Genomic DNA, 13,290 nt, shown 5'->3' with positions numbered 1-13,290 from the left:
CAGATTTTGAACAGATCACCCAGAGACTGAAGGTAGGACACATTCAGAAACCGTATCTCACTCAAAACAGCATGGATGTATTTTTTTCAAAGTTTGCATGCGTGTGGAAGCACCAGAGACACAAAATAACACCCCAAATCCCAGAAAAAGTGATTTTTTCATAATATGGGCACTTTAAATCACACAAAGTATTTTCAGACAGTAACTGAATATGTAACATGCTGTAACATCACAGGGGAGGAACGAAGATTAGATCCACAACGAAGAAGCAAAACTCAAAAGGTTTATTCAAAAAGGTAATATCCAAACTCAAAACAGTGAATGTGATACTCATACATTGACCAACAACTGAGGAGTGAGAAACAGGAACTTAAATACACAGATGGTGACGAGAACAGAACAGGTGAAGATGATTAACAAAACTAGACACAGGTGATGACACTGAACTAATGAACTAAACAGGTGAAGACACTGACCTAATCAACTAAACAGGTGAAGACAGAGATGATGATGAAAACAAATTGAATACCCATGAAAGCCTGAACTAAAGTTCATGAAACCCCAACACATGCTTTGGATGACATTGTAATTTTGTTTCTCTCTTAAAGGGGTGATAGAATGCAAAACCGATTTTACCCTTTCATAGTTGAATGAGGACAGTTCGGTGGGTAAATAGGACATACATAGAAGCTCAATATGAGAGGCCGTATAGGAGGTAATTCATACTTCTGTCTTACACACACTATCATAATCTTGCATATACACCACTATACTCATACACACACTATTATAATCCTTTTACATGTATGTATGAGAGATTATAGTAGTGTGTGTGTGAGAGTATAGCATTGTATGTGAGATAGTATAGTAGTATATGTGAGAGAGTATAGTAGTGTATGTGAGAGAGTATAGTAGCCTAGTATATGTGAGAGAGTATAGTAGTGTATGTGAGAGAGTATAGTAGTATATGTGAGAGAGTATAGTAGTGTGTGTGAGAGAGTATAGTAGTATATGTGAGAGAGTATAGTAGTATATGTGAGAGAGTATAGTAGTGTGTGTGAGAGAGTATAGTAGTGTGTGTGAGAGAGTATAGTAGTATATGTGAGAGAGTATAGTAGTAGGCCTATATGAGAGGTATAAGTTTATGTGAGAATGTAGTGTGTGTGAGGAGAGTATAGTAGTATATGTGAGAGGGTATAGTAGTGTATGTGAGAGGTATAGTAGTATATGTGAGAGTATAGTAGTATATGTGAGAGAGTATAGTAGTGTGTGTGAGAGAGTATAGTAGTGTATGTGAGAGTATAGTAGTATATGTGAGAGAGTATAGTAGTGTATGTGAGAGGTATAGTAGTGTATGTGAGAGAGTATAGTAGTGTATGTGAGGTATAGTAGTATATGTGAGAGAGTATAGTAGTGTATGTGAGAGTATATAGTAGTGTATGTGAGAGTATAGTAGTGTATGTGAGAGTAGTATATGTGAGAGAGGTATAGTAGTATATGTGAGAGAGTATAGTAGTGTGTGAGAGATATAGTAGTATATGTGAGAGGGTATAGTAGTATATGTGAGAGAGTATAGTAGTGTATGTGAGAGTATAGTAGTATATGTGAGAGAGGGTATAGTAGTATATGTGAGAGTATAGTAGTGTATGTGAGAGGAGGTGTAGTATATGTGAGAGAGTATAGTAGTATGTGAGAGAGTATAGTAGTATATGTGAGAGAGTATAGTAGTGTATGTGAGAGAGTATAGTAGTATATGTGAGAGAGTATAGTAGTGTGTGTGAGAGAGTATAGTAGTGTTGTGAGAGTATAGTAGTGTGTGTGAGAGAGTATAGTAGTGTGTGTGAGAGAGTATAGTAGTGTGTGTGAGAGTTTGATTGAAACGGAAGGGAGTTTGATTGAAACGGAAGGCAGTTTGATTACTCAGCTCCTGATTGGTTGACAAAGAAGAAGCGGTATTTGACGGTCAAATTCCGGCACTGTCATTATAATAGTTTGGCTGAAGTGGAGCTGTAATGGATAGAAAGAGGCTAACTGAAGCTGTGGGTCTGCTAAATAATATTTTAGGAAATGGTGAGCTATTGTCAACGATGTCTCGACAATTAAATTAAGTCCAACAGAGCTCTGATTCGGAGATGCAGAGATTATTCAGGGGTGGAACTGCAAATCCAGTCAGACCTGGCTCCAGGCTAGCACTGCTACTTCTAGCTAGCTCAATGCAACACGGAGGACCCCGTTACCAGACGAGACAGCGTTTCGGTGGATCGTCGTCGAAATCCAGGAAGAGGTAAGTTGATGATAAAAATAGCCAAGGACCATTGACATAGGACCCCTTTTTTATTAACGTCATTCTATCTGCAGTGTTCCCCCAAATTCATGTTAGCATGGTCGTGGCGTTAGCGCTGCTAACTAGTTGCTACCCACATAACACGGGCTAGCCATTTTCCATTGAAAACTTTGCAATATCTCCACTAGCTAGCTAGTGCTAGTTAATATGATCAAGCAAGTTTGATCAAGCTGTGTGAAATAATTTCAGAAATCAGGTTTCCGAATTAAATCTGCTTACATGAGAGAGACGACACATTGTCTGTAAAGCCCTTTGATTAACCACAGTATATTTTACTGTACAATGTACATTTGACTTTGACTAGGAGAAAAAGCTAGCAGCTAGCAGCAGCAGTTATGGAAGCATACTGGTAATTGTAGTACCCATTGCTGCGCTCCTGTTATTACATTTCAAACACATTGTAATTTGTTATCAGTGCGCAGCTTATTGCAACGTAGTTCTGCATTTATTGGATTTCACCTATCTTTGGGTAAAGAGAGAGTAGGCGTAGGCGTTTTACAGCAAAGATAGGTTAAATAAGAATGCTCGGTCTTGCAATCATCTGACTGGGTGACGATATTTAGCCTGTGTGTGTCTTTGAGTACCATGAAAAGCGCTATATAAATAAATTGTAGTATTATTATTATTATTATTATTAAAGAGTGCAATATACATGTTTACATATGTTTATTACAGTGAATAATAATCTAAATACTGCTAAGCAGGGCTCTCAAGTGCTTATTAAGCATTTTAGAATGTCACTCTTGTGTGGTGAAGCCACATATTTGTTTTTATATTTCTGCAATCTGTGTGATTTGTTTCTGACTTTCATATGAATGTTTAAACCAGGCTTGGTCAGTGCTAAATATACTACTGTGATTAAAGGAGTTAAATAAAAGATGTCATTCATATAAATTCATGCATCACCTAATTTCATCATCACATACAGGCCTGGCCTCCAGGAAAGAACAGTTTGTTTAATATATCTAATCTTGTGTTGTTCATACTATACAATGATTTATTACAGATTATCTGACCAATGCTGGGCGTCTAAGGCCTTTGAAACGCATAGAAGACAAAGATCTCTTGGTGGAGGATATCATCATGTTTCAGCTGGTTCATCGAGTTAGTGGAGCACTTCAAAGGTTTGTGTAACTCCATTTTTTAGCAAACATAATTAACCCTTCTAAGGTGTTCATATTTTTGTTCCACAGCCAATGTTGGACCCACCACATTATTAGGTTTTTAAATCAATACAGCCATAAACATGTATATAAAAATACTAAACAGAGGTTTAATTAAGCTCAATTAACAATTATAGATACATCATTTATGGTTCATATTTGCCATTTACTCCAATTATAAAAAAGGTAAAAAAAATAAATAAAATAGAAACAAGATTTTTCATTCATTATCATCAATCATTATTGGTGCTTATTTCTTAGAACTTAATCAGAACAGGTGAAAGTACTTGAAATGTAACAATTTTTTTAACTTTGTGTGAGAATAGCAGGTACAAAGTTTCATAGCACCTACAATTATTACACTGTAATAATTACACTTGGGTCTAGTAGACCCGAACACCTCATTTGTATTAGTTATGTGTAGGGGGGTGTACCGTGTACACTAATTGAAAATAAGTTATTTTTTATGTTCTTCAAAGAAAATGAGCCAAGGCCAATGAGTTTGAGTTAGAAGAAATAATAAATCATCATTTTTATTTTAGCAAACATTGAAAACGGGTCCCGCAGACCTGAACAGCTTACAAGGATTAAGAATAATGAAAGATTTTAACATATTTTTAAAAGTCAATGTACAACCAAACACTCTGAATAAAGGCTTGCATGTATCATATAAAATAACTTAAAGAACATCACGTTTTAGATAGTGGTCAAAGACAAGGCCTTTTTGCATAGTCAACAAACACTGAACTGTCTTATAAGTCATCCCTTTCATGTGCTGTGTGATAATTTATCCAATTTGAAAAATTATATTTGTATCTTCTCATGATACATTTTTACAGGTTCAGGGTGGGGATGAAGACTCTTGGTGTTCTTGATGCAATAAGAATGCACCCAGATGCTTTCAGACTGCTGTTTTGTCACGAGCCATCCCCACTCGCAGCGGATGTACTAGAACTGTCAGCAGTGGGCAGCAACAAAAGAAGGGCAGAGGAATGTGTGGTTGCATTTTGGAGGGACTACCTGCTGGATGTTGAGGGTAAGTATTATTGCTAGTTATGGAATAAAAATCTTTTCATATGCCCTTCTGTCTGTCTTTGTCTTTCCCTCCTTTTTAAAAGTTTTCTACATGCTAGGTTTAATTTTTGTTTTTGGTGTATTTCTTTTTCAGAGCAAGAGGGACCCTTGCAACTTGGGGGTATCCTGGCCTTTACGATGGGAGCAAATGATATTCCACCCCTGGGCTTCTCCCCACTACCTTCAGTGGTTTTTCTCCATGAGCTGCCCCTCAGACAAGGCCGTCATTTACCCACCGCAAACACATGCATTAACTGCCTGCGGTTGCCAGTCCTGAAAAAATTTGAGGATTTTAAGGAAACTATGGATTTTGCATTAAAAAACACTCTTAATATACATTATTAAAATCTGTTGCCTGTTGAACTTGACTAAATTGAAGAGGCATCGTTGTCAATAACTCACCCTTTCCTAATACATTATTAATGTCTTGTTTAAACAATTAAAAATGGAATAATCATCCCCCCTGCTATTGTCTTGTGTACTGGTAAAATTTATATTTTAACTCCACTATACATGGTTGAGAGAAGGCAAGGTATGTGTATAGGGTGACTGATTTTATTTTTACTTGGTTTTTAATTCACATGTGTATGTATGTAGGTATACATGTTTATGTGTATATGTATGTATGTATATATATATGTTTATTTGTATATCTGTATGTATGTATGTGTATATATATATATATATATATATATATATATATATGGATATGTGTGTGCGTATGTATGTGTATTTTTTTTTCCTTTTTAATTTTTGATTTATTATTTATTTTATATATATATATATTTTGTATTATTTAATTTTTGTTTTTTCTGTTATTTTTTTAATTTAATTATTTTTATTATTTATTTATTTATTTTTAAATTTATTTATCTTTTCTCTCCTCTTCTTTAACTTGTTGGGGTAAGGACAGTCGCGGCTACCTGAAGTCATTTTGGGGTGAATGGTGGTTTATTTCCTTCCTGTTCTGACTTGTATGTTGGTTATGTTCTATTTCGATAACAATCAATAAAATCTATTTATAAAATGGAATAGAATAATCATTTGACTAAAAGAAAACTTTTCACTGGCCTTTTATTAACCCTTTATTAATTGCCTTGACACTAATGAAGTTGCTCACTGATAGAGATCACTAGGCTAAAAATAATAGAATGCCATGGTTACCGTCATTGGCTAGTGGGTCTACAGTTTCTAGAATTCTGTTCATAACTGTTTAATTGAAAATAAAGTCATTTTCTGGAACAACAACATTGAAGTCTCAAAATGTACTTCATTCATTTCAGCGTTGTCACTCCTAACTAAAATGTTCTGCACTGCTGCGCGCAACTCGGATCGCGAGCCCGTGTAAAATGATAGAAACTAAGGTCCCGTCAGGTCCTGTCGGGTCCCGTCGGGTCCCGTCGGGTCCCGTCAGGTCCCGTCAGGTCCTGTCGGGTCCCGTCGGGTTCGGTCAAAGATCTTCAGCTCTACACCAAAGCTTCCCTGATTGTCATCCTCTTCAAACTGCTGGTTAATCAATAGCAAGAAAGAGATCGTCCGAGTATGTTTGTTTGTTTGTTTCTTTTGTTTGTAAAGCGTCTTTGAGTTCCATGTAAAGCGCTATATAAAACTTATGTATTATTATTATTATTATAATTATAACCATTGAGCTCAGAAATTAATCTTTCCAAAATGTCATGTCCCAAATTGTCAGTTTCCCTCACAATTCTCTGAACACACCGCAGTGTATCAGTGAAAAAGATAGTAATGTTTTCCTCATTACCATGAACCAAAAACTGACCTTGAAAAAGAAACTAAATAAAATAAGAATAAATGTTTTCGTCCAAAAAGGTTGTTTTTTTCCTTAAAGTTTATGCTGCTTGATTTAAATGTTCCTTGTTCCTCTGAGTTGGTGCTAGCTGTACTTTCAAAGCAGCAAGCCCACCAGATAATGATAATTTAAAATGGCCCCTTTAGCCAATGTCTTCCTGATTGATCAAACCAACTTCCTTTTCAACTATACTCTCTCACACACACTACTATACTCTCTCACATACACCACTATACTCTCTTACATATACTACTATACTCTCTCACATATACTACTATACTCTCTCATATACTACTATACTCTCTCACATATACTACTATACTCTCTCACACACACCACTATACTCTCTCACATATACTACTATACTCTCTCACATACACCACTATACTCTCTCACATATACTACTATACTCTCTCATACTACTACTATACTCTCTCACATACACTACTATACTCTCTCACATATACTACACAATACTTACAATACATATACTCTCCACATATACTACTATACTCTCTCATATACTACTATACTCTCTCTCACATATACTACTATACTCACACACACCACTATACTCTCACATATACTACTATACTCTCTCACATATACTACTATACTCTCTCACACACACCACTATACTCTCTCACATATACTACTATACTCTCTTACATACACCACTATACTCTCTCACATATACTACTATACTCTCTCACATACTACTATACTCTCTCACATACACTACTATACTCTCTCACATATACTACTATACTCTCTCATATACTACTATACTCTCTCACATATACTACTATACTCTCTCACATATACTACTATACTCTCTCATATACTACTATACTCTCTCACATATACTACTATACTCTCTCACACACACCACTATACTCTCTCACATATACTACTATACTCTCTCACATATACTACTATACTCTCTCACATATACTACTATACTCTCTCACACACACCACTATACTCTCTCACATATACTACTATACTCTCTTACATACACCACTATACTCTCTCACATATACTACTATACTCTCTCATATACTACTATACTCTCTCACACATACACCACTATACTCTCTCACATATACTACTATACTCTCTCACATATACTACTATACTCTCTCACACATACTACTATACTCTCTCACATATACTACTATACTCTCTCACATACACTACTATACTCTCTCACACACACTACTATACTCTCTCACATATACTACAATACTCTCTCACACATACTACTATACTCTCTCACATATACTACTATACTCTCTCACATATACTACTATACTCTCTCACATACACTACTATACTCTCTCAAATATACTAGGCTACTATACTCTCTCACATACACTACTATACTCTCTCACATATACTACTATACTATCTCACATACAATGCTATACTCTCACACACACACTACTATAATCTCTCATACATACATGTAAAAGGATTATAATAGTGTGTGTGTATGAGTATAGTGGTGTATATGCAAGATTATGATAGTGTGTGTAAGACAGAAGTATGAATTACCTCCTATACGGCCTCTCATAGCTCAAAATCCCATTGACACCCCTTTACTATGAAAATCTCATATTTTGAAACTGCCGCTGAAAACGGGCGAATCTCAACAAAGCTGGAAGTTGACGTCAACCTCCCAAAAACCGGAACCTTTGTCACAGCCATGGGTGTATTAAGAGAACGGACACGCCCCAACATTTACATAGGCTACACAGCTGACCTGAGATCAGGTAGTTTTCTGAATCTAGCTAGGTCACGCAGATCTCTGCTATTCCATTACAAAATTCACTTCTGAAACTTTTTTATGCAAGAAATCAACCATATAAAGCTCAAATATGGGCCGCTTTACGAAAATGGATGGCTAATTGCAAATTTTCTCCGACTGTGTGTCGGAGTTTAGTGCCGGTGTTGGTGCTGCCTGGGTTCGTACATCGCCGCCCTGACCGAGTGTCAGCGAAGCGTGTTACGCCGCAATCTTTTACCGCAGCCCGCAGGTTCCAGTTAATCTTATAATGGGTATGTGTGTTGAGTTATTTAAACAAACAATCGGGGAAATAAAGCCTCTTGTCCGCGAGTCTCATTGATAGAGCCGCGGTGAGATTGAGTCCATCAATGAGAGCTAGCTAGCCTCCTCCTAACTCTGACATTCACAAAAATACATTCAATTGAAATCCGAAATCGGACAAGTGTTAGCTAAGCTTTGTAAGACCATGAGGAACCTGTAATATTCATGCCGTGACGAAATTCAAACTGTAAATATACTTTAGTTATGCGAAAGTGAGCAAGCTGCTGTATTTCCCCATTGTAATGAATGGGACATTTAGCAAGCAGCTGCTCGTCCTACAAAGACGCCTTGCGTTCATAAAAATGCCTTAAAATCAAATCGGACACAACGGTTAGCTTTATAAGACATTGGGGAATGATGATATATAAGTGCCGTGACGAAATTCAAACTGTAAATATAATTTAGTTATGGCAACAGTGTAGCTAGCTAGCTGCGGAATTTCCCCATTGTAATGAATGGGACATATAGCAAGCAGCTGCTCGTCCTACAAAGACGCCTCGCGTTCATAAAAATGCCTTTACAAATCAAATCGGACACAACTGTTAGCTTTATAAGACATTGGGGAATGATGTTATATAAGTGGCGGAGGAAATTCAAACCGTAAATATATTATAGTTATGCCGGCAGCTGGCCGCGGAGCCCCGTAGTGCAGTATCCACAAAGGGTGACTTTGCCCTGGGTATGGAGCCCAGCAGGCTGCCGCTTTCTCGTCAGACTGTGTGGAGCTCCTAAAGTCCGACACGTCTTACCAAATTTGCAATTAGCCATCAATTTTTGTAAAACGGCCCATATTTCAGCTTTATATAGTTGATTTCTCACTTAAAAAAGTCTCATAAGTGAATTTGGTAATGAAACATTGCAGTGTCTGGAATATGAGATTCTGTCGCTTCTCTAATGTATGTGTATTGGGGATTCGCTCAACCAATCAGCGCGAGTCTCTAATGTGTGCGTATGGCAAGTCGCTCAACCAATCAGCGCGCAGCTCATCTAAATATTCATGACCATACCATATTTGCAGGAAAAGCTCTTGTTACAAATAGGGCCAAAACACAGGGATGCATAAGGGCCAATAAAATATCAACCAGGCCATTTTCAGCCCAACCAATGTTACATACCCCATTAGGAGACCATAAGGAACAGTGTGAAATACCCTATATAATCATTCTATCACCCCTTTAAATTAGACAAACTCCATGGACCACTTTTCAATTTTACTATTTGTTAAGGGGAGCATAAAATGCACCTTCTGTTTAATGGATCCATAGCGAGAGCAACCATAAGCAGGCGATCTGTGGCACTCGCAGAGCCAGCAAACTATCGGCCTCAATTGTCCATCAACAGGGGGGTGCAAGTGACCAAGATAACACTGACACAGTTCAGTGGTGTGAATCTTAAACTGTGTATTTCGAAAAACAGCCTAATCTCAAAACATCTCAATATTTGTGTCGGCTGGGGTCTAAAGGTGACACTATACCTGCCAATTCTACTAGATGTCAGAGGAGTGCCACTTGCTGAATTTATATTTTTAAGTTTATGTTTTGAGATTGTTTCTGTTTTATGGTGGTGTTGAAACTTGATATTTATTTTTAATCACACTTTTTTGTTTTCTTAAAGGAACACGCGGACTTATTGGGAATTTAGCTTATTCACCGTAACCCCCAGAGTTAGACAAGTCCATACATACCCTTCTCATCTCCGTGTGTGCTGTAAAGCTGTCTGACGGCTCCAGCGGCATCAGCCCATCACAGAACAGGCAGGTGAATGGTTCCAGTAATCCTACTGCTCCCAATAAGTGACAAAATAACGCCAATATGTTCCTTATTTAAGATAGTATTTAGGAGTCGGTACAAAAACAACGTAACATGAGATACACCATTTTTTAACCGTAAAACAAACCGGGAACTAAATTCTCAGGCGGAAGAATATAGTACTTGGGCGGAGTGATATCCTCGCAGCAAGCCTGTCTGAGAATATAGTTCCCGGTTTGTTTACGGTTAGAAGATGGCTGTGTCTCATGTTACGTTGTTTTTTGTACACACTGTGACTCTACAAATCACAATATGTAAATAGGAACATGTTGGAGTTATTTTGTCTCTTTTGTCACAATTCGGAGCAGTAGGCTAGTTGGAACCAGTTACCTGCAGGATCTGTGCTGGGCTAAGCTAATGCCGGAGCCGTCAGACAGCGTTACAGCACGCATGGAGATGAGAAGGGTATGTATCGACTTACTCTAGGGGTTACGGTGAATAAGCTAAATTCCCAATAAGTCGGCGTGTTCCTTTAAAGCCCCAGTGTCAAGGTACAGTGGCGGACTCAAATGCACGACTCAGAGAGGTATCACAAGTAACAGTCTTTATTGTTCCGAGAACAAATGCAGGCAGAGGTACAAAAACGGCAGGCAAAAATCGTAGTCGAGAACCAAGGCAAAAGGTCTAGAAACACTGGAAAAAACAAACACTGGGGAAAAACGCTGGAGAGAGTGACTTTTGTACAACTACAATCTGGCACTGGGAAGTGGGACTGGTGAGTATTTATGAATGGGGAACGGGAAGGCTGAAAACAAACAGGTGAAACACATTAGGGGCGGGGACGGTAAACAACGGGAGGAAGAAAAGTGACATGGGATAAGAGTGACTGATGATTTCAAAATAAAACAGGAAGTGCAAATGAACAAACAAAACACAATAAAAGCAGGAACATGACAACCAGTGTGTAACGTTTGTAGTTGTTCATTATCAAAATCTGTATTGCCCTTCACAAACTTTTTCATGAATATTGACCACCACCATAAATTTCAAGTATTCCTATTAGCTTGGAATTTTACATTTGCGCTTGCATGAACTGGGGTAGACGCTCCATAATGATGCGCCACCTTGAAATCCATTAGCCGGTAAGGGACATACAGGACATACTGCTCCACCATTCGCCTTTTCAACTCACAGCTGCTGCTAATGGGTATCGTAGCTTCCCGGCCCCGGCAAGTTTGAAAAAGGAAACATGGAGGACCACACATATTCAAAATCCACATTTCAGGAACAGGAGTCTTCTTCTTCACCCAGAAAAAGAAAATATTGAAATTATTAATAATATTAAAATATATTGAAAAGAGCAACAGACCGGAAAAAGAGTGAACATTGGAGCTGCTTTGGAGGCACACACCAAATCCGAACTAGTTAATTATCCTCTGGACCGCTGCAGTCTCCTTTTCTTTCTCTCCCCTTTCCGTCGGGTGGCGCTCGTGCCACTCTCCGACATGAACTCATGGATGTATTAAGAGAACGCATGAACTCCAACAATGACGGCTGATAGACAGCCTTTACACCTTCGCTTTTTGAAGCGTGAAGGCTACCATAGCTGCGAGAGAGAGTTGATTGCGAGATATGATCTCAACACTAGATGGGAGTAATTGTTACACAATGTAGCTTTAAGACCAAAACCACAGGCCATAGCAAATAAGGTAGGCAAATATTGTAGTTTATAAAAACCAACTATTCAAAAAAGTGAGAAAGCTAGATACCCCTTTACAGCACCTACCTGTATGTACCTGTGTTGCCAACCAGCATAGGTCTGTTGTGTAAATGCTGTGTGTTGGTGACACGTTTAGGGCACATTAACAATAGAGTAAACAAGAACGAATTAAAAAAAGATATGCATAGCCTAAAATAAATTTAAGGTCCCATGGCATGAGAATTTCACTTTATGAGGTTTTTTAACATTAATATGTGTTCCCCCAGCCTGCCTGTGGTCCCCCAGTGGCTAGAAATGGTGATAGGTATAAACCGAGCCCTGGGTATAATAATAATTATAAATTATTATAAATAATTTCTGTTTTTTTCAAACTCAAAAATGAGGTATACTGTCATATAAATTAGGTTTACGAGCCCTGGGTATCCTGCTCTGCCTTTGAGAAAATGAAAGCTCAGATGGGCCGATCTGGAATCTCTTTGTGGGACTGGCTCTAGTGGCTGTAATTCTGCACCAAGCCTGAATTTCAGGAAAGAGACTTCAGATACAGTATTAGGGGACCACTAAGGTCTATATAAAAGAGATTTCAGATACAGTATTAGGGGACCACTAAGGTCTATATAAAAGAGACTTCAGATACAGTATTAGGGGACCACTAAGGTCTATATAAAAGAGACTTCAGATACAGTATTAGGGGACCACTAAGGCCTATATAAAAGAGACTTCAGATACAGTATTAGAGGACCACTAAGGCCCATATCAAAGCATCAAAAGAGCACCATGTCATGGGACTTTTAATAATCAAAATAAATTAAATTAAGGTTGCAACAAAACTGTAGAAAGTGCATGATTCGTTCTTGTTTCTGCTTTTTTGAGTTAACTTTAAACTCCGGATCGAGCAACATTAACCAGTACCTCTGAGCAATGTTACAGGCTGAAAATGGCAAGTTTTAAGGAAAATTTGGATCGTGCAACAAGGCAGGCCTGCTTGGTTCTTTCGGGGAATGATTTTCAAGTTCCTTCCTGAGACCATATTGAAGAGCCACAGTAGCTGCATCCAGGGCTCCAGCGTTGTCCAAGACTACTGTGATTGGTTTAAAGAAATGGCAATAACCCAGAGCAAGTTTTTCTCCCATCCAGGAATGTTGTGTGGAAGGGCCAGACCTTCTTCCGCAGCGCTGTGGAGATGGAGATAACAATGTGAGACTACAGCGCCATCCCCAGTGGACACTGCCGGTCCTGACCATGGGGCCCTAAGCAAAATTCTGCTTAAGGGCCCTCTTACCTGACCCATGAGCCATTTGCCTTTGACACAGTTACTAAC

General features: G+C 38.2%; 1 protein-coding gene across 1 annotated transcript; it reads left to right on the top strand.

The window, feature by feature from the left end:
- Positions 1-3,336: 3,336 nt before the first annotated feature.
- On the top strand, positions 3,337-5,208 carry LOC120563504 (G2/M phase-specific E3 ubiquitin-protein ligase-like). Its single transcript, XM_039807690.1, has 3 exons — positions 3,337-3,468; positions 4,347-4,543; positions 4,676-5,208. Exons 1-3 carry the CDS (start codon positions 3,428-3,430, stop codon positions 4,924-4,926), a joined length of 489 nt encoding a protein of 162 aa, XP_039663624.1. The 5' UTR covers positions 3,337-3,427; the 3' UTR covers positions 4,927-5,208.
- The last annotated feature ends 8,082 nt before the right edge of the window (positions 5,209-13,290 follow it).

The sequence above is a fragment of the Perca fluviatilis genome, chromosome 8 (assembly GCF_010015445.1).
Source record: "Perca fluviatilis chromosome 8, GENO_Pfluv_1.0, whole genome shotgun sequence".
Classification (NCBI taxonomy): Eukaryota; Metazoa; Chordata; class Actinopteri; order Perciformes; family Percidae; genus Perca; species Perca fluviatilis.
Note: the sequence above shows the minus strand (reverse complement) of the source record. Positions and strands in the feature narration are given on the sequence as shown.